Below are 21,843 nucleotides of genomic sequence, written 5' to 3' on the forward strand. Positions count from 1 at the left end.
TCGAAACAGTAAGGAAATGCAAGATGAGATTCTTCTCGGCCTCCCGTCTGCTCTCTTAGGCTCCATGTGAGGTAACCAGGTCAAGGTGTGGTTAGCAGACTCCTGGGATCCCTCTGCGGTGAATCTGGATGGCTTTGTTTGTCCTTGCTCATTCCTGACTACTTCCTTCCTGCGTCTCTAATCTCTCTCTCTTCCCATCTCCCCACTGAACCCCGCATGTCCAGCCCTCGCCGCAGGAGCGGGATCCTGGGGCTTCACAAGGGCAGCACACCACGCCTGTGTGCAAGGCGTGTTTTCTCTGCCTGGACGATCTGTCAGCCTTGTGCACACGGTGACAGTGCAGAAGCAGCGATGGAGAGAGCCACCAATCTCCACCTGAGGGGCTGTGGGCGTGAAAGGACTTTTACCTGTCGTTTTGTTCTGTGTTGAATGTCTTCCAATCCCCGTTGTTTGCAAAGGTTCAGGACCTGAGATATCATAAGGAACACACTACTGCGGGTCACTGTGTTGACCGTTAGATTTCCACTGAGAAGGGAGGGGGATGGGAATGGGAAAGACAGTGGAGTGGATCCGAGAGAACTTTCCTCTGTGCATATGTGAACACCCGAGCAGTGAAACCCACATCATGTGCAGCCACAGGAGGGGATCCTGATTAGAATAATGCAGACACCGTGCATGTACAGTATGTCAAGGTACACTCTACTGCCATGTGTACCTAAAAGGCACAAATTAAAAAATGAACCAGAAGGAAAGAAGATCTCTGCTGAACTTGACCTTTTTCTATCATGGACCTTGTGCACTCTCCATTTAAAACATGGAGGCTTAGAGGAGGTTGTGGCCCACCTGTCATGTTGACAGTACCGTGTCCTAGTTCTGACGAATCAGTTGTAGGTTTTAGGGTGAACACCACCCCCGTACTACACCATGAAACCTAGAAGTCAGAGAGAGTGCTTCTGCCCAGGAACAGTGGTCAAGACCAAGAACAGTAAGTGGGACTGACCTGGAGGGCCTGCTGCCCACTGCATCGGTGGTCCCCAGACTTTAGGTAAGCCTTTGAATGGTTCCAGCAAGTTAAAATACATTGACAGGAACAGTGTCGATCCGCATCTGAAGAGGAAGATGACTTCACAGAGGGCTCATTAGCCTGGGATTGACTGAACACTTTTGTGGAAAACTCTTTACATTCAAAATGTCTAGTTGTGGGCTGGGGCTGGGGCTCGGCGGTAGCGCGCTCGCCTAGCATGCGTGAGGCACTGGGTTCCATCCTCAGCACCACATAAAAAATAAGTAAAAATTTAAAAATAAAGGTGTTGCATCCATCTAAAACTAAAACATTTTTTTAAAAAATGTCTAGTTGTTGCTAAAAGTACAATATTCTACCTTCATGAGAAAAACACAACAATTTAATGTCAAGCTTCATCGCTGCCGCCCCCCCCCCCCCGTCTTATCTACATATTCCCTGTTCCCAGCCCCAGATCTCTGCATTGCCAGGTGTTCTTCAGCGAAAGTCAGCAAGGGGACGCGGTAGTGATGATCCTGGGCCCCCGTGAAATTATAGTTCATGTACCCGTGAGCTTGTCCTTGGTATTTTCGGTGCTTTTTATGTCTGAAATCATTTGTTTTATGAAAGCTATTACTGAAAAAAATTAAAGTGTGCTGATGAATATAAGGGGTTGTTGAAAGATTTACATGAAAAGTTTGGGTAGGAGTTTGTACCTGCTAAAAGCTGGTGTTGGGACAATACCACTGTCCAAAGCAATTCATTCCCCTGGAAGTCCAAGTCCACCAGGTTTCAGGTTTGTTTGTTTTGGGTTAATATTGGGAAGTCAACCCAGGGTGCACTGCCTCTTAGCTATATACCCCAGTCCTTTTTTATTTTTTAATTTTGAGACAGGGCTTGCTAAGTTGCTGAGGCTGGCCTTACTTGCGATCCTTCTGCCTCAGCCTCCTGAGTGGCTGGGATCAGGGATCACAGGTGCACCACTGCACCTGCCTTCTTCTGGCCTTTCTGAATGTGTTTCCCTGAAGCTACTTCCCTGATTAGAAGAAGGAGCCTTACTATTTTTTGATAAATGCAAAATTAATAGCACCTCTGTGCAATTTTTTTCTGCCCTGGAAAGTATAAAACTGTTTAATATGCTTTAAAACTTTTCCTTTAACTAGAAAGGAAATATATGTACATATTAGAAAGTTTAAAATATATAAGTAAGCCAGAAAATTACATGAAGATTCTATGTTAACACTGTAACATATGTCTTTCGATGTGTTTTTAGTGTTATACCCTCACCTACCCCTTGAATCCGCTGGTAAAATTCTGCACAAAAATACGTAAGTGAGGTTCAGTGGTGGGGCACTTACCTAGCGCACCTGAGGCTGGGGTTCCATCCCCAGCACCACAAGAAACACAAGCAAATGTATAAGCCACGGTAATAATGCTTGGCATTTGGTAGCTTGGTTTGCTGAGAAATAGTACTTGCTATGAGCTTTCCTAAAATTGTAGAGGTAGATGGAATTTAAAGATTAAAAAGTCCAAATTTTACTTGAATATAGCCTTCCTAGGATGACGGTGTGCTCACCATACTTACAAGAATATACTGATGGGATTTTATTTGGTGCCTCACTTGCTTCTTTTAATTGAGCTGCTTAAATTCAACTTTGAGATTCATGATTTAGGGGTTAAGTGGCCATTATTTTTAAAGTAATTGTTGTTGTTTTTGAAAATGTCCATGGGGTGGAATTAAGAATATTTTTTGTTCATGTGGATTTTCTCATCTGTTTTTTCCAGTGCTTCTCAAAATGCACATTTTTTTGTGTTATATTAATTTTATAAATGAGAGAGAGAGGGAGAGAGTGAAAGGGAGCATTTTTTTTTAAGTAGCAAATGATTGAACCATTTTCTACCTGATGCATAACTACGTGAGAACTCTGGATTCTAGAAATAACAGGCCAATTTTATTTGACTCAGTGACACGTCTTTAAGGTCAAACTCCCAGAGTTTGTTCCATGTCTGACAAAACAGCGTGAGTGGGGATTTGCTTTTCCTTTTTGGGTAAAGTTTCTACAAAGCTTGCTGATAAAACTCTTTTTTATTTTACTTTCTGCAACACAATTCAGTTACTTCTGGAGCTCACAGGAGATGTAGCTGATAATGGGCTTGAGTCTTCCAGTTTAAAGCAGGAGCTAGGATCATAAAGACGCAGAGCCCCACACTGCTCTCCGGATCAGAGGCCCGCCCTTGGAAACGTGCCCCGTGCTCCTGTCTCCTCCCTTGGTCCATTTGCACCTTCTGAAAAGCCACGAAAACCTGGGGAGAGGCAGGGGAGGTTTTTGGTCATCTTCCCATGAACCTTGAAAAGTGATTTTGTTTCGGGGAAATGTCTCCTAATAAAAGAAACCAGAGGGGAGAGTTAAAAAAAAAAATACTCTGGGCAGCTCCTTTGTGACAGTGAATGATTTGAAGTCATTCAGAGGACTGCTAGCCATGTCTGGAGACTGCCACCGGTGCCCTCTTATTGGAAAAGCTAAAACAAAAAAAAACAGTAAACCAGGACAGTTTTAAGTTATCGCTTCGTCAGTGGAAAGCCCCTCTGTAAGTTTAATTGGCGTCTTCACAATTCAGCCTGCATGCGTTGAGGAGGCCTAGTAGGTGTGCGTTGCTGAGCAGGTGGAGGACGTGACGAGCCTCCTCCACTGGCCTCCACTCTGACATGGCGCACAGCCAGCCTTGATGAGGTCACACCATTCACTCCAGTGTCCTCTCCTCTCTCAATTCCAGCTGCGAAAGTTCAGGATGAGCTGGAGAAGACAAGCCCACCTCTCAAGTAGAGGAGAAATCTCCTGGCAGGGAGTAAAAGCTGTCCTGTTTTTATTGTGCAAATAGCCGGGGCGCTTGGCTCTCTCAGCACACTTTCTTGTTTTTTCACGATAGCAGTTCTTCACCCGACGGCCAAGCGAAGGCTAAGGGAAACTTTCTCAGTCCTTATGATGCTTTCATCAGATAACCAGTGTCAAATATCTTCCAGAATACGGTGTCTCCTCCGACTATAGAGTTTGTTCTTGGGAAGTTAGAGATAAAAAAGAAAAAGATGGCCTTAATAAATCTACCCTTGGGAGTACACAGTTCCTGGTTTTGTTTTCCCTTGGGGCAGTGGACCCGATATTACCAACAATTCAAATATTCTGGCCTTTCTTAGCCAACTTTGGCAGACAGGATTTTTTTTTTAACAATTCTACCATAATTGAAACTCAGTGGTCTTCTGCAGAAAACCAAGGCCACCTCTTTGGTCAGTATTGAATTTGGACTGAAAAGCATCCCTTGAAGAGGGAGATGTTTGCTTTTTGTAGAGTGAAATTCCAGGAAGAACATTTAAGACTGACTTTTTTGGCCGCCATTAACGAGCCGGTATGGAGAGCTGTGTTTGGGGCTGGAGTGGTTGGAGGGTTTGTTCGTTTTGTTATTGACAGTTGGGGAGGGAAGGGGTGAGGATCTTTGCTTGCTTTTCCTGGATGCCCTTAGACCCCTGCGTTCCTTGCCATGACCAAGGATCAGTCCTTTATGTTCTCCCAATTCTGCAGGCTGCAAGTCAGAGGGCAAGGTGTGGGCAGGGTCGGTCTTTCCTGAGGCCTTCCTCCTGGGCTGGTAGCTGACCTCCTTCTCCCTGGGCCCCCACATCACCTTCCCTCTGGGGGTCTCCGTGTCCAAATGTCCTCATCTGTTAAGCACACCAGTTAAGTTACGTTGGATTAAAGCCCACCCTAATGACCTCATTTTAACTTCCTCTGAAGACCCCCATGTCCAGTACTGTGTGATTACATGCTGAGGTCCTGGGAGTCCAAGGGCTTCAACGTGGATCCGAGGGAGACATGTCGGCCTGTAACAGCTGGGATCCAGCATCTTCATGCCAAATCTGTCAGACCCTTGCTTCACAATGACCGGAAGAGACAGAGAGAAGGTGTTCATGAATCTTCCACGAGGACTGGCTTGCTTCAGACCGTTTTGCCTTTGCCCTCCTTCAATGTGGAAGAAGTTAAAAATCCACCGAGAGCTCTCATTTATGCCTCATAAGACCCCTGTGGAGTGGGTGCCATTGTCAACCCAGTCCTGCAAATGGGGTGATGAATTCTTGCTTGTCATTTGTGTAAAGCCCCGGTGCTACTCCACCGTGGAACAAGGGCTTGACCCAGCTGTCCCGTCCAGAACCTGAGCTCTTACTCTATCCACGGTGCCTATCTTTGTCTTGTGGGCAGAGGAGAAGCTTGTGTCACACAGCTGACTGTATTCGGCTCAGCACCCAGTGGTACATGGAGATTGGTCTCAGCACCTCCCAGAATACCTAGGAGTGAGCTGCAGCCCCACCTACTCTGCCCGCTGGTCTTTAGCAAGAGGACCTTAGTGAGCCTGGTGCACGTGTGCGAAATGGGAGAACTGGCCAGGTCCTTGTTTGTCAAACCTTTGAGCTGAGGTTCACAGTAAGAAATTTACTTTACCCCACAGCTGAGTCCACAGACACCCCACACTGTGCCTGACTGACACAAACATTGCCCCAAATACCCGCCCTTACTCCATGTGAGCACACTCTGTTCTGTTCAAATCCATTTATTCTTTACAATACTCACTGTGACCTACTCAGCTGGATCTGTCTAAAGGCTGAACTAGGCTACGCAGTTGAGACTCCAGGGATCCTAAAATCCTGTTAATCTTCAGGGATTGTAGTCTTTTCCTTCTTTTCCTTGTATTTATTTATTTATTTATTTTAGTTGAAGGTGGACACGATATCTTTATTTTATTTATTTATTTATTTTATGTGGTGCTGAGGATTAAACCCAGGGCCCTGCCTCTCGCATGCGAAGGTAAGCGCTCACCCACTGAGCTACAACCCAGCCCTGGAGCCTAAGTTAAATACCTTCATTTATTTGAGACAAATGGACGGTAACTATTTCGGGGACAGCGTCCTCCGTATGAGCTAACTCCTCGCAGTGATGATTATCATTTCCACCGATGGTGCATCTCCTGCAGCCTATTGGTTTGTAGGTCTTTGTCTCTGATTTATTCTTGAGGAAACCAAGGATCACATCCTTTGCTCCAGGCCCTGGAGGTAGTAGGGGGCAGAGCTGAGATTTCAACGAAGGCCTTCTAATTCCAAAGCCCTGACTTGCAACTTTCCCTTCAGGGGAGGACATTTCAAGGGGCTTGAGAGGTATCTGGAAGCTACTGCAGCCGAACAGAATTCCTTCCTTAATGACTTGCTGTCCCTGGTAGAAACGACTGTCCTTTGGGGTGTGAAGCCAGCGCCGTAGGACTGATTAAAATCGCCCAAGGAGCTCTTCCCACCTTCCTGCCCTGGCCAGGCCACCTCCAGACCAGCTAAATCAGAATCTCTGGGCGTGGGACCCAGGCAGAGGTGCTTTTTAAAGCCCCCCAGGTGGCTCCAGTGTGTAGCAGGGTTAGAAACCATTGCTCTGAAATCTTGGTTAAAGAAATTAAAGAGCTGTAGAAAGTTTTCCATTTACTTCCTGCAAACCAGATTTCTTAAAATACTGCCCAAGCCTTTCAACTGTTCTGTAAAGCGGGGAAGTTTAGGGCCTTTGCTCTTTTTTTGGAACACACACACTCTCTCTCACACACACACACACACACACACCAGGGGAACAACCCTGTCTGCTCTTCAACACCTAGAGGGAGCAGAGGATGCTGTGGGCATGGACGGGGTCCGGGTGGGGGCTTTGAAGCAGCCGGTGTTCTGGAGTGTCAATGTCCACGACACCTTGTCACTCAGCTCACGTAGTTTTCAAAGTCGTTTTTTATGTAACGTAGAGAAGTCAGGTGTTGATTTAATCAGAACTGAGCCTGACGGGGAGTTATAGGCCTATGGGACAGTGTAGAAAGCCAAAGCAGTAAGGCCACTGAGAATATGACAACATGAATGATAAGCCATCACGGTTTCTTCAGAGAGCCGCAGGGAACGTTCTCTCTGTTTGCACGTGGACCGTGGGAACAGTGGCCAAGCCCAGGATGCTGTCCCACATCCTGTCCCCACAGGAATAAGGAGCCGTCCTTTCACCCTGACTTACCCCTGTGCCCTTGCAGGTGGATCCCATTTGGTTCCAATGACACTCCGTTTCACTGTGTTCTATGCAGTTATCTCCAAAACAGGGCTCTCGCCCACTGCTGGGTTTCCCATGTCTCAGGAGACAGCATTTATAATGTCAAAAATACCTACCATCTTCATCATTCAGAGAATGAAAACGCAAAACAGTTGTCCCTGGGCATCTGAGGACAGCTGGTTTCAGGACCTCCTACAGACTTCCGCATCCACAGAGGTTCAAGTGCCTCCTGTCAGTGGCACAGTGTGTGCACATAACCAGCTCACATCTTCCCATAAACAGTGTAAATGTTGTTAATACTGTATTATTCCAGGAATAGGAATAATACAAAAGTGTACATTTTTAGTGCAGATGCCATTTTTTAAATGTTTTCGATCTGCTGTTGGTTCGACACACAGATGTGGGACTCGTGAACAGAGGGCTGGCTGTGTTACCCTCACAGAGCAAAGTTCCATTCTCTTCTGGGACAGTTGTTTGTTTCTTTTGGACCCCCGGACAGTCCCGAGTCCCGTGCTTAGGCCGGTGTGGCATGGATGGAGGTGCTGAGCTTCTGTCCTGTCCTTAGTAATAGCTCTCGACATTCACTTCCAGAACGAGGTGGCTGCACTTCTGAAACCCATATCGGAAAAGATTCAGGAAATCCAGACCTTCAGAGAGAGAAACCGAGGGAGCAGCATGTTCAACCATCTCTCGGCCGTCAGCGAGAGCATCCCTGCCCTGGGGTGGATAGCTGTGGTGAGTCGGCCGGGGCCCTTCCCCTTGCCCATTGGTGCAGTGTTTAGGAGACCTCGTAGCCACCTTCACCCCCTCCACAGCCTGATGCCCGAAGGAGGGCTCCTTCTAGGCTGAGCGTATACGGCTTTTCCTCATCCTGTTTGAAGTTCAATGCTGAAGGTGTTTCACCAGCCTCTCCAGAGCACAGTTTGCCTGCAACTTTCAACCATTGCTTTTCTTCTTCTTCAAGTCATTTTCTTTCTTATCCTATTTTTTGTTTCCTTCTATGCTTGGGTGATGGTCCTGTTCTCTCAGTCCCCCAAACCTGGTCCTTATGTCAAGGAGATGAACGATGCTGCCACCTTTTACACTAACAGGGTCTTAAAGGACTACAAACACAGGTACGTGCCTTCTTTTACTAGCCAGATTTCCACTTGGTCACTTGTTAGATCTTTGTTCCTAAAACTTATTGCGGCTAGTTCCGAATCCCTTTCCCGTGAACCACGCTAATGTACTACAGACGCTAAGGAAAAATCCATCTTTGCAGGTCAAGCCCAGGGGGAAGTGGAATCAATTATGCAGACAGTGAGTGTGTTCAGAAAGCTTCCCTCGGTTGTCTTTTCATGGATCAGCTGTCCCCTCTTGAAGGCGCGTCACTACGCTATGTATTTCTGTAATCCTGAGAGAGCTCTGTGATGGACCGCCCTCCGTGGGCACCGATCTTTTATACTAATGGAAGTAGAGTTGGTGGGTGAGCAGATGGAGGACAGACGGACTCCGGGAGGCCAGTGTAGGTCAAGATCAGAGGTGGGATGGGGCAGTTAGAGGGAAACTGATGGATCCGAAATGAAGTACAAATGGGGTGGACGGGGAGACGTGGGTGACAAGAGCAGCTATTCACAGGGCTGTCGAAAGCACAGGTGATCATGTTATGTGCGTGGACAGGCATGTCACAGTGAATCCCACCATTATGTATAAGTATAAAGCACTAATAAAAAAAAATAACTTAAAAAAAAAAAAGAAGGTACAGGTGAGTCCAGACCAAGGGGCTTTGTCTAGAGAGCCCGCGTGAAAGGACCTTGCATTCTACAGCCCAAACAGTAGGTCCTAGAAAACTAGAACTGGGATCAGGATGGAAAATGGGACCCGGGGGAGACATGCCAAAGCTGAGGAAATACCCAGAAAATGCCCCTGAACGACGCAGGGAGCATCACGAGGTTCCTGATAAGGTCATGCTTTGCCCCCCACACAGCTGGACAAATGTTCTGAGCTGGGGTCTCGTAACTAAGGGAAGAGTTAGAGCATAAGTAAGAGCAGCTATGTGCCCCCTGCCTCGGCTCTGGGCTCCACGGTGATCCCCATGTGAGCCCTTCAGTGCCAGCCACAGAGCAGGGCGTCAGTGAGCTAAGGCAGGGCTCCTGGGGACATCTCAGTGTTGGTCCAGACTGTCCCACTAAAGGAAATTTGAGGACTTGCATCATCTGGATCATCACCTCAATTTGGCTCTTTATTTTACTAACACAGACCTGAAAAGGATCCACAACAAGGCGAATATTATACGGAACATAGAAAAATGCGTAGAATGCAAAAATAAATACCTACCATAGTTCTAAGTCATGGGCCAATCCAGCCCGTACTCCAGATTTGCACCACTTTTTATTTTATAGTTCATCTTTTTGTTTTAATAAACATTGAGTAGATTCAAAAGACTACTTTCAGAATATACGTAGGTGTAAAGAAGTGCAGAGCAAAGAATACCCACCTTCCACTACCCGTTTTAAGAACTAGCTAGGAATATTTTTTTTTTTAACTACAATTCCACTCCTAGGTATATATCCAAAAAGAAAGGAAGAATCTAGAAGAATCAAGACCAGAGGTGAGATGAGTCAGTAAACCAGACAGTGACAGGGAAACCTATCAAGTTAAAATGAAGTACAAACGGGTGGACGGGGAGACGGGGGCGACAGCAGCAGGTATCAGAGGGCTGTCGAAAGCACAGGTGGGGAGCCAAGGGTGGGAGCACCCAGAGGCCCTTCAGCGGATGACTCCAACGAGATGTGCTGTCTCCATGCAAGAGAATATCATGTAGCCATAAAAAAAAGTGAAGTGTCAATACAGATGGCTACATGAGTGAACCTTAAAAACACCGTCCAGCCAGACACAAGAAAGCACATATTGTATGGTTCTATTTATATGAAATTCAAAATAGGCAGATCTATAGAGACAGAGCAGCTGCCCAGGGCTGAGTAGTTTAGGGGAGAAGGGAAGTAACTGCAGATGAGTACGGGGTTCCTTTGGGGGGGGGGGGGCAAAGAAAATGTTCTAAAACTAATTGTGATGACTGCTCACCTCTGTTGAGCTAAATCATTGAATTGCGTACTTTAAATTGTACAGGCTATGAATTCTGTCTTTATAAAACTGTTATATTTTTAAAAATAGCTATAGTTTGTTCATTCTATGTTAGCAAAGCAGGTCTTGTAGCTTTTAGGAACAGCACCATTAGCAGGTGGAACTACCAACAATGGCACGGGCCTCCTTCCTTGAGAGAGCTCTGATTAAAGCAACTGTGCTCAGGGGCAGACTTCCTGTGACCACAGCAAGTACCCAGGCAACCATGCCCAGGGATCTGATGCCACATGTTGCCGTGGGATGTTAGAGGCCACGAAACACGCAGCGCGCCTGAGAAGAGGCTCACAGGCGCAGGACAGCTTGCCCTTGTTCACACGCAGGTGCCATTTCAGAAGATGGGGAGTGTGTTAACAGACCTGGGTGTGATATGTCGGCAGGAACACTCCCCGGGTGACTCCTTTTTCAGGATGTATAGATGCTTCTGCCTGCCAATTCAGGGCAGCTTCAGCACTGTTTAGGCTTCTGCCTTTGAGAAGATCACCCTTGAAGAACATTTTTATTTGTGTCTCAGTTCAGGGGCACCTGCCTTTCTCCCAGCCCCCACTGAGTGCATGTTCCCCCCCTGTGGTGGCATGGCCGGGGTGGTTGGGGTTTTCCACACCTGGTATATATACTAAAAGAATCCAGTATTTGCCCCTCATGTCAGCCATTGAGTAGAAAAAGTACTTCCAACAGCCTCGGGGTTGACTCGGTCAAGTCCAGTGGACCATGAGGACAAGCCAGACGTTCAGGTGCATCCTTCCACTTCCAGAAGCCGCACACCTGTCCCCATCCACCCTCGATCTCCTAGGGCTGGTCACCAGATGACAGCAGAGTACCCCACAGCCTCAAGGCTTGTGGTGGACCCCAGCCTGCAGTGATGGACCCTGGGTGGAGGAGCTGGGGGGTGGAGAAACTAGGGGGTGGAGGAGCTGAGGGGTGGAGGAGCTGAGGGGTGGCTTCCTTCCAGTTGAAGCAAGGGCAGTGAGCATGCCTCTCCTCTGTGTGCTGCCGTGGCTGGACCCTTCGTTCAGTATGACAGGGCAGGTGGGCTGGCTTCCTCGGGGTGTGGCCTCCTTCTGTCATGGCTCCTGTTCCCCTAACACGGCTCCCTGCAAGGTCAAGGAAAACCAAGGGAGTGTGTGCAGTTGCCCCTGGGTTTTTGGACCCTGCTCCATTTATCTCTTAGGGATTTGAAGTAAAAGTCACCATTCCTTACTACCAGTTTTTCTGGAACTTTCTTCAAGTCAGACTCATGCTGTACTGATTAAAAGGAAAGGTGAATATGCTTGATAGATTCGGTCTTCACTGGTTGTTGAATGTTTTAATAAAGTTTGTTGAATGTGCGCCATGACATCTCTACAAGGCCTACAGGCACGTTTGTGTGTTTCATATGCACGGACACATGTACACATATGCACGTGTGTCAAATGACCATATATGTAAACATGGGTATACACTTATATTAAAGTGGTTTCGTGCTCTAATAATAGCTGTGTGCAGACTGCTTCTCATGTGCAAGGCACTGTACCAAGACCCTCACAAAACCTGTGGGTGAGGAAACTAATAAGAAGCACATGACCTTCAGAGACTGACACAAAGTGTGTCATGAGACAAAGCAACAGTGAGATTCTTCATAGATTTTGTTATACATATGTATCAATTGATTTTAAATTTCTCAGTTAATTGATTATTAATACATAATAATCGATTTATATATATTTAATTAATTGAGAAATTTAGAATGAAACTCCATTCATGGGTTCCCTCCTGAGGATGAATGAGAAGGTAGGAGTCCCCCCCACGCTCTTCCGAGTGGCATGCTTCAAACAGTGGGACTCCAGACAAGCTGGTGGGACTTGGAATGTTTCAAGGAAAACAAAATGAAGTGGCCTAGAGACACGTCATTATTGGCAGGAGCTTTAATAACAGACATTTCCTTTGGTGGTTCTCTTCAGATTAATGACCCAGGTGTATAATTAAATGTTCATTAGCTCAGCTATCATCATCTTCTCCTTACCACCCCTTCATGCCAAGTGGGAGAACGAACATTGGGCTGGAGGAGGTGGTGCACACCTGTAATTTCAGCAACTAGGGAAACTGAGGCAGGACGATCACAAGTTTGAGGCCAGCCTCACCAGTTTAGCAAGACTCTAAGCAACTCAGCCAGACCCTGTCTCAAAATAAAAAGGGCTGGGGATGTAGCTCAGTGGTAGAGAACCCCTAGGTTCAATCCCCAGTACCAAAAAGAAAAAATATATGATGAAAATTACCAAAAAGAAATATAATTACCTTCATCTGTCTGTGAGTTTCATGCTCCTAACAGCTCTCTTAATCCTGTATGTTAATCCTGCCATAAAAGGTAAGCACTTTGCTAGCACTCGGTTCAATAAAGTAAGAGATAAAAACCCTGATTGTGCCCCACCTCACTTGGGATGCCAAGAGTATCAAATCAAGGGCATGTAAGTGAATGTCCCCCTAGACATACAGGGTATGACCTGTGGGTGAGGAAATATTTTTCTTACATACTGACTTCCTTATCAGTCATGATAACTAAAGTTCTCCAATCAGTTATACTATTAACCAAATAATTCAACTGAATTATTAGAAATCAACCAAGTGACTCTTTTCTCTTAAGTCCCGTTCTCATTTCTGAGAACATATTGTTCTTGATTCTGTACCAGAAGCCATACTGGAAGAAGTGGCCTCCCCCCACCGTCTCCTCCATTAGGGATGACAGAGACTGCCAGAGGACACGTGGCCCGTGTTGGCCCTGTTGGGTCAGGTCCCCTGTCTGGTCTTTCCATTCTCCTTTGGAGCTCAGGACTTGGGCCGTGTGTCCACCTCCCTCAGGAGAGTCCTGGGCCACCTTCTCCTCTGGTTCTCTTGTGGCTAGAGGGAGAGTCGCTCTGGGTCATGTGGCTGCTGGTTACTGGATAACCACAGTGCCATCTATTTTAAATTTATTTGAGATCCTAACTCCGCTCTCTTCCACTCTCTTTTGTAACAAAGTGACTTACGGCACGTGGATTGGGTGAAGTCCTACCTGAACATCTGGAGTGAGCTTCAAGCCTACATCAAGGAGCACCACACCACAGGCCTCACCTGGAGCTCGACAGTGAGTACCACGCCCCTTCCACCCAAGTGACAAGGCATGAAACTATTTATAGAAACATGTCCCCTATGGCCCACTAACCCAGTATGACCCTAAACTTTGCCCCAAGGAAAGAGAATAAAATGTGCGTAAGAAACCATGTGGGGAAAGATGGTGGCATCATAGGAAAATCCAGGAACATGTGACTACGGAAAGAAAATGTGACGTCGTTTATGGTGACACTCAACAGCCACTAAAGTTAGCACGTGGTGATTACATGGAAGGCACTTTGCCATTAATGTCAGGTGGTAAAGTCAAGCACAGACATGTGTGAGAACCAAGATGGTGGAGTGTTAAGAAACTTTTGAGAACAGAAGGGAACAGGAAGCTTTGAATATGGGTATAATTTTAAAGAGGTAAACTGATCAGTAGAATGATCTTTCAAATGTTCTTGATTTCTCTTTTGATGTGTTTAAGTGTATTGAACAATGTTTATGCGTCGCTGGGTGATCCTGGTCTTCTGAGGGTGCCTAGCAGGAGGATGCAATCCCGGGCAGGGTCTGCCCTGCTCTCATGTCCACAAGGGGCCTGAACCTGGCCTCCGCCTCTTGTGGGGCTTTGCATCTCCTGTCATGCTGGCCTTACTGAGCACTCCAGCGACCCGTAGCTACTTGTATTATCTGTGCACAAGCCCCACTTAGGTTGGACCAAATGGAATTGTTTTCAAATTTGCCAAACTCGGGTTGTTTGACCTTAATTGCAATGTCCTGAGCATGTATCCTGCTGAATAACCTGAGTTCCCCAGGGGAAGCACCGCTGCCCCTCGTCCACGGTCCCAAACGTGGTCACCTCCTTAAGAAAGTTCATGGACTTTCATCAGCTCCCCATCTGATGGGTGGCTCTTTCTGTCCCTCCTTTGTGTCTTGAGTATACCTTAGTCGGAGCTCTTAGCACATAGAATTGTAATTTTGTGTGCTTTCGGGACTCTCTTACTTGAAACTCATCTGTATCCCAGCCCCTCACATAGTACCTGGCATGCAGTAAGTGCTCAACTAATGATTTGAATGACATCATGAGTTAAGGGTATCTTAGAATCTCCCTTGCCCTTTGGAGTCTCTGCATTTGCTTCCCAGTGGAATCTCCCTTCCAGTAGTGGATGATCTCGCCAGAGTAAGTATTGAGAAAATGAAGCAGCCGTGGTGAATCCATTCAGAGGTGAAATCTCCCTCTCCTGAAGCTGTACCCCAGCACCTATCTTTCCATTCTGGCGGCTGCTGTCAGTACAGTAGCCCTAATGCGAGGACAGTTTGTGATTTTCCAGGGGAGTCTAGCATTGCTACATTTGTCCCCAGCAGGTAGGCACTAATGACATGGTCTCCTCGAGATGATGTCTCTTTTTATTTTTCACTTTGTCTTTTTCCTCCGTAGTGTTGAAATGTACCATGCAAAACTAACTAAGCTGGCCAGTTATTTTTATTCTGCCCATGACACTGTGACTTTTGAGAAGAGAGTTTATAAACATCTGGAGGGTTTTAATAAGAAAGGATGCATGTGTGTGAGGATGGGTGTTCACATCGACTAGTTGGGATGACTTTTCATCCTACTCAAATGAGATAATGTTAGTTAGATCAATATGTCATGAAGGGGCATCGTCATATCTTTGCCATGGAGACAGCCCATCATTAGAAAATAGTAAACTGAAAAATCAAGAGACCTGGGATCTGTTATTATTTGATGGTAGATAAATGGAAGAGAAATGAGAATCCATTTATGGAATATAATGTTAGTAAATGCTCGTCTATTACTTCTCTAATGGTACCCATGGAAAATGAATAGAAAATTATTTTTAAATGGTTTGAATACCTTTAATGCCGTGTATAAAGCTGAGTAATTATGTTTATGAATATAAAGGAAGAGCATTGATTATTAATTGTAGCAAAAGTAAATGTAGCTTTTTCCTTTGTTCTAGAGTGAATACTCTAACAGTTTAACTAGTGAATTAACTAGTGAATATGTTTGTAAGAAATAATGCCTCGTAGCAGTAACCCTCAAACTTTTTAAGACAAATTATAGAAAGAAATACATTTTACACACACCCCCTACATGCATAATACTAAAACAAGTTTCACAAAACAATCCTCTTTCTTACTGCGTACGATGCATTCAAGTATTTTCTTTTTATTTTTATGTCTTTTTTAATAAAATTCTGGTTAAGACTCACTAAATCAATTTCGTAACCTACCAAGGGGTCACATGTATATTTTATAACACAATGAAAAAGTGTTGTAAAACATACATGTCATATTTATGCAAAATGCAGGTGATCCATAGAGCACACATTGTGGATTACCATAACAATGAAAGCTATTGTTTATTAAGCATATAATATGTTGTGGGAAAATTCTATTTAGAAAAATAGAAGTGAAGTGTCTACTCCACTTCTTCCCCCATCCTACCCCCAAACCTGGGTGCTGGAGGTTGAGCCCAGGGCCTCAGGGTGTGCTCAGCGGGCACTCTTACCCCTAGCCCCACCACCAGCCCTACTTCACTTTTGCAAAGAAGAGAGAATGATAAAGTGTTGGTTCAATGTTTAAAGTAAGAAATGATTACAATGAATAACGTTGGTTCAGAAATAACAGCGTGCTGGGTACAGAGCTGCACACCTGAAATCCCAGCAACTCAAGTGGCTGAGGCAGGAGGATCTTAAGTCTAAGGCCAGCCTCAGCAACTTAGCAAGACCCTAAGCCACTTAGTGAGACCCTGTCTCAAAATAAATAATAAAAACAGCTGGGGATACAGCTCAGTGATTAAGTGTCCCTGGGGTACAATCCCTGGTACCATGTGTACAAAATCTTTTGACCTGCTTTAACACCTGAACAGAAACATATTTCCTGATGTTGTTGTGTTCTTCTAAGGTTTGGAGGGAAGCTACTAAAAAGTATATCATAAAAATCATTCTTTTGACTTTTAAAATTATATTTCTATTTCAAATTACTAAAAACAATTTAAAGACTCTAAGCATAAAACAAACTAATCTCTTCTCCCCTACCGTGTACCATCAACATACCAGCACAGGAATGATAATACAAAGCCTGAACCACAGCTTTCCTGCAAAGAGGAAAAAGCCGTTTGAACGGTCTGGTCAACTGGACTTGGGGAGAAAAACTAGATTCTTTTATTTATTCGTCTGCTGATCATGACTATGTAAAAACTCTGTTTAGAAATGATACGGATTAGGAAAGAAGGTAGAAAGATGTAGTGTTCCCAGACACCGAGGGACTTGGAGGGCTGCAGAAACAGGTTTGGCCTCTCGAGGATGCAGCCCTTGCAACACTCCTGCACATACCACAGAGAACCTTCCATGACTTAACATCTCAAGAATTTTGAGCCATTGCTTTCTTTTGTTTTCAAGTTGGAGTTTGAGATCCATACTCCGTGCAGTTTTCGTGACCGCCAGCTTGCTGCAGGAGGGTCTCCCAGGGAGCCTGGCTCTAAGCCCCCTTGCCTGGCCTGGGTGGGCCTCTGGGACAGAGCTTGCCTCTTCTGCCTCCTACCCTTTGCCTTCAGGCTGCAGCTGTGCCAGGCAACGGCTGCTCCTGTCACTTGTCACAGTGAAATGTGAAGCTGGGGGACAGTGATTGGAGAGGCCGTGTGGGTGCACAAGTGTGCTGGGGTTGGGTGGAGGTGTTGGGGACGGGAGCAGCTGTGCGGTAATCCTTCTGGAATTTCTGAACGCATCTGCAGTGGTAAATGGAATCTACTCATTTCTGTGGGCTTTTCTTCAACCTGAGGCCAACTGTGAACCGGAAGGACCCTCCACTCGAAATGACCCCGGCTCTTCATTCTTTCCCTTTCATACCAATGGAAGCCATTTCTTTAGTGCAAAGGTTCAAATACATTTTATTGAAGAGATCAATCTTTGGGCAGAAACCCAGTAGAGAGGCTGGAATTTATCACCCAAATTCGGTCAGATTTGTAATATTCAATGGCAGTACTTTCAAGTCAAATGACTAACGATGAAAGATGAAGACCTAGTCTTCACAATTACCAAAACAATTGATTTTTTTTTTTGATGAATTGTCTGGTTGGTATTCAAACCGGTCTGTTCTTCGTGAATTGAACCAGAAAAGAGACATGAAAAGAATTCCACAAATAGGATAATTGTGATTATTTTATTAACTTTTTTGGTGTTAAACTTGTCGACATATGTCTGTCTTTTCATGTATGTCTGAATTACTTTAACTTTAGGAACAATTAGGGTGTAATTATCTGTAGAATAGAATAAAACTATACATAAATGAATGTTTGCAAAGTCTTATATAGTGATATAGTGCTTAGGGTTGGTAATGTGAGTTTTAAAAATATGTTAATTTTTATGTATGCTAATTGTCATCTGCCCTGACTTAACATCCAGGCAAATGCAAATTATTAGGCTGCTTAAAATAATAGTCAAAATAATAATAATAATAATAAATTTCCCAAAGCAAGACACGAGATCATTTCTTTTCCTCCAGGTATTCTTTCAGCTTATTTCTCAATGTAAAGGCTAAATGTCCATTAACAAAGCAAAAGATAAACAGTTTGATTTTGATCAAATTAAAACTCAGCCAGAGGGTATCCTGACTTCTTATAAATAATGTAGACTCGGTAGCGTGTCATGAAATATGTATATCTGGTAAGTTTTCAAGTTGTCTGGTCTCTCTGGCTCCCTCTTGCTATTTACAAGAGAAAACTCTTGCCCTTTATATCAGAGTTTTCATTTGGCCCTTGTGCTAAACCCCTGCCTTGGGTTTGTTAACCAATGTGAATGGGCAAAGCCCCAGCGGGGTGTCCTTTGTCTGGTTCACAAAGTCCACCGCTGTCCTCTTATGATCTGCCCGCAGAGTGGCTCTCACCATTGTCCTTGACCACAGCTGTGTTAAATGTACTTTCCACCCCTTTATGGAGCTTTGGGTAACCAATTACAAACCGTTCCTTGACTTACAATGGCCTGACTTACGATTTTTTAACCCTATCATGGTGCAAAGGCAGAAAGCATGGTAGAAACCACACTTGGCATTTTGAACATGGATCCTTTCCTGGGTAGCAGCGAGCTCTAGGACCCTCCCTTGAGATGCCAGGACGCAGCAGCCACATAGCTCCCAGTCAGCCCCACAAGTCACGAGGGGAAAGGACCAAAGCTCTGCAGTGCACCACGTTGCTAAGCAACGGAGTCCCCAAAGTGCACAGATAATAGCATGAGGCTGGAAAGGGTCGTGAGTTCTGCCTGAAAGAGACCACCTAGCTAAGCCAGCCATGCTGAAACTCCTGCTGTGCACTGAGTGTGGGCAGGGTGCTGAGGATACAAAGATGGTACGTGACACCCAGGATGCAATTCTCGACCCCATCTCTTGTGTTCTAGCTGCAGAACACAGGGATGGTGCAGCAGGAAGGGAGAGGGTCGGCAGTGTCAGAGACAAGCACAGTGCTGGCGTGTTCTAGATACGCCCACGCTCCACCAGGGTGGTTCTTGGCCAATCGCAGTCTGGGCGCTTTTAGACACGCAGAATCTCAGCCCCACCACAGGCCTCCTGCATTGGACCCCGCCAGTTTACAAGGTGCCCGGGAGGTTTTTACATAGAGTACAGCTTGAAAGGTACAGCCCTTGTATATTTCAGTTGAGCCAAAGGAGCTGTTATGGGGAGATTATTCATTTTTACTAATTTATTTAGCAATTCATTTACATAACAACCATTTGTTGGCTCCCTACCAGGTACAAAGCACATGTCGGGCCTTATTTTACAATTTCTGCTATTAATCAGCAGCATTTTTCTGTTGCAGTACATGTCTTAGTCATCTTCGTGTCACTGTGAGCAAAATACCTGGCCAGAGCAACTTAAAGAGGAGGGAACATTTATTTTGGCTCACAGTTTCAGAGGTCAAGCCCTCAGCTGGCCGACTCCATTGCCCAGGCCCGAGGTGAGGCAGAACATCAGAGCAGCAGCGTGTGTCGCAGGAAACCAGCTCAGGACGTGGCCACCAGGGTCCAAATATATACCCCAAAGGCATGCCCCCGTGACCTACCTCCTCCGGCCATGCCCTACCCATAACCCATATCTGTGGATTAATCCACCAATCGCGTTACACTTCTCATCATCTAATTATTTCACCTCTGAAAAGTCTTGCAGTGCGTAAATAAATATCAACAGCACAAAGTTATGCTGGAAAATGAACTTTACTCATTAGACTCCTGGGGGGCAGGAAGGGTCACGAAGAAATAGGCCCTTGGTTTGGGTATTGAAGGATGAATAGGAGTTCCCTGGGCACGCAGCACAGGAAAGGGCAGTTCCTGGCAGAGCTTTTGGCATGTCACGTGGAACAAGAACAAAGAACTCTGAGATGGAGCTGAAAGGCTGGTGGCTTCGCAGAGCTGAGCAGGGTAAGCGATGAGGCCAGGAAGGTGGGTTGAAGCCTGCCACGAAATCCTGGAATGCTGGGAAGTTGAGCCACGTGCGTGGGCAGGTTGTTTCCTGGGTATTGAAGCAGAAAGTTTCCTGCTGTGAAGGATGGTTTAGAAATTGTGTAAAACAGAAAGGGGCAGAGATTAAAGACCCTGCCATGTGCGGAGGTAATTAGCATACGACCTAAAGTGTGACCACAGCAATGACAGAGAAGGTGCAGCCACGGAGTCAGAGGACACAGGTGGTGGTAGTTTGGGAAGGATGGGAGGAGATATCAAACCTGGACACATTTCCCACCTGGAGCTCTGGAAGAATTATGGTAGCATCGGTAAATAGGGAAATTCACAAGGAGCAGCTGGTAGAGGAGGAAGAGAAACCTCCGGGCTCTGTGGTACTTGGGGGGCAGCTGAGACTCCATCCAGAGGCAGAGATGGAGGGGCAGGTCTAGGACCCACTCGGGGAGCCCCGGATTTACACACTGGGAATCATCTGCCTGGAGATGACAGGTAACTAGAGGAGAAGGCAGAAAAAGAGATGAAGGGAGAGAATAAAACCCTGGGCACCCATCATTTAGAGGTGGGGGCAACCCTGACAAGGAGACAAGGAAGAGAGAGGGAAGGTAGAACTAGAAGAATCAGTGGCCTCAAAGCTAAAGGAAAGGTGGTGTGGCCACTGATGTGCACCTGGTGACCTGGGAAGGAGGAAATTCTAAAGGGCTGTCATCGTCCTCGACTGTCTTGTTAGCAGTGAGCTCAGGGAGGGCCTTCTGGAGAGTTCGAGGTAGATCCAGCTGTATAGAATTAAGAAGTAATGAGTTTTCATGTAATGATCTCTTGGTTATTTACAGGTCAATTGTCTAATTTGAGGGATGATTATTTATAGCTCCAATTTTTGCTCAAAAGCTTTGGAATTATTTGTGGATTTTTATTTTGATCTGTGCTATACCTTCAGTAGAGTATGTATAGGTCAAAAACAGTCAAATAACTAGAATTTCATAAACGATCCTCTAGGGTTAGCAGTACTATAAACTCTAAATGTTTTACATTTAGAACTATTTCTATTATCACATAAATAACTTTGAGTTTTAGTGCTTGTTGATAAGAATGTGTAAGTATTTTTAGAGTATTTAAGCCTCTCTCTCTCTCTCCATAAATCAAAACAGGAGAAACTTTTAAAACTGCCTAATCTAACAGTTGAGGTTATTTTATTGACTAGTTTGTTTTGTTTTGTTTTTTTATAACTATGAACTCAAACTCTCTAGACCTAAGGGCTAGGAAGTTAATACACATTTCTAATTTATTTAAACTATTACCCTCGGAATATTTTAATAAGATGTGTTCATAATGTTGAAGTCCACAGTGTAGCTGAGGCTGTTCTCTTGCCCATCGTCTCCTTTACCTACTCCTAGGATTATCAGGAGGTTGTGGTGTAAATAGACACCGAGTGATGCTCCCCACAACAGCGCTAAAGATGTGTTTTGATCCAGTTCTGTTGCTATAATTAAACACCTGAGGCTAGGGGCTTTATAAAGCAAAGAAGTTTATTGGTCTTACAGTTCTGAAGGCCAAAAGTCCAATATCCAGCAGCCCCCTCTGTTTGAACTCTGGTAAGGGCCTCCTTGGTTGCATTACAGCATGGCAGATGTCATCATGAAGAGAATGCCTATAAGAAGGTGATTACATGGTGAAACAGAAAGTCAGAGGATTCAGGGGTCTGGCTCACTCTTGGTGCAACACCCATACTTGTGGAAACTCACTCACTCCAAAAGATTACGTTAATTAATCCCTCCTAGTGTCCCCAGTGACCTCACTGCCTCTCTCTAAACCCCTCCTCTCAACATGGCCACACTGGGGCCAGGCGTCCAGCACATGTACCCCTGGGGGACACACTCAGCCATGTCCACACTGGAGCTAGTGCACTTGGCTCTGGGCATCTGGGTTTTCCCTCATCACAGATGCACCAGGCCTCTGGTCCATCCCTCGGCTTTTGCTCCCCAGGTCCCCCCCCAGCTGAAGACTGGCCCTCCCGGGACTCTGCCAGGGCCACAAGACTTTGTCCATGTCACCCCCCACCCCTGAGGGAGAAAGGGCCTTGGCAGAGAAA

At 45.5% G+C, this 21,843-nt stretch overlaps 1 protein-coding gene across 1 annotated transcript in view; it reads left to right on the forward strand.

Annotated features, from left to right (window-relative positions):
- Cap2 (cyclase associated actin cytoskeleton regulatory protein 2) overlaps positions 1–21,843 on the forward strand; it is a 128,489-nt gene that overhangs the window by 81,818 nt on the left and 24,828 nt on the right. Inside the window, exons 5-7 of the mRNA XM_046453522.2 lie at positions 7,696–7,839; positions 8,134–8,219; positions 13,219–13,324. Coding sequence (XP_046309478.1) covers positions 7,696–7,839; positions 8,134–8,219; positions 13,219–13,324 — 336 coding nt within the window. The remainder of the gene's footprint in view (positions 1–7,695; positions 7,840–8,133; positions 8,220–13,218; positions 13,325–21,843) is intronic.

Source organism: Marmota monax, unplaced genomic scaffold (genome assembly GCF_021218885.2).
Source record: "Marmota monax isolate L192 unplaced genomic scaffold, Marmota_monax_Labrador192_F-V1.1 WCK01_AAM20220418_F8-fsc00029, whole genome shotgun sequence".
Taxonomy (NCBI): domain Eukaryota; kingdom Metazoa; phylum Chordata; class Mammalia; order Rodentia; family Sciuridae; genus Marmota; species Marmota monax.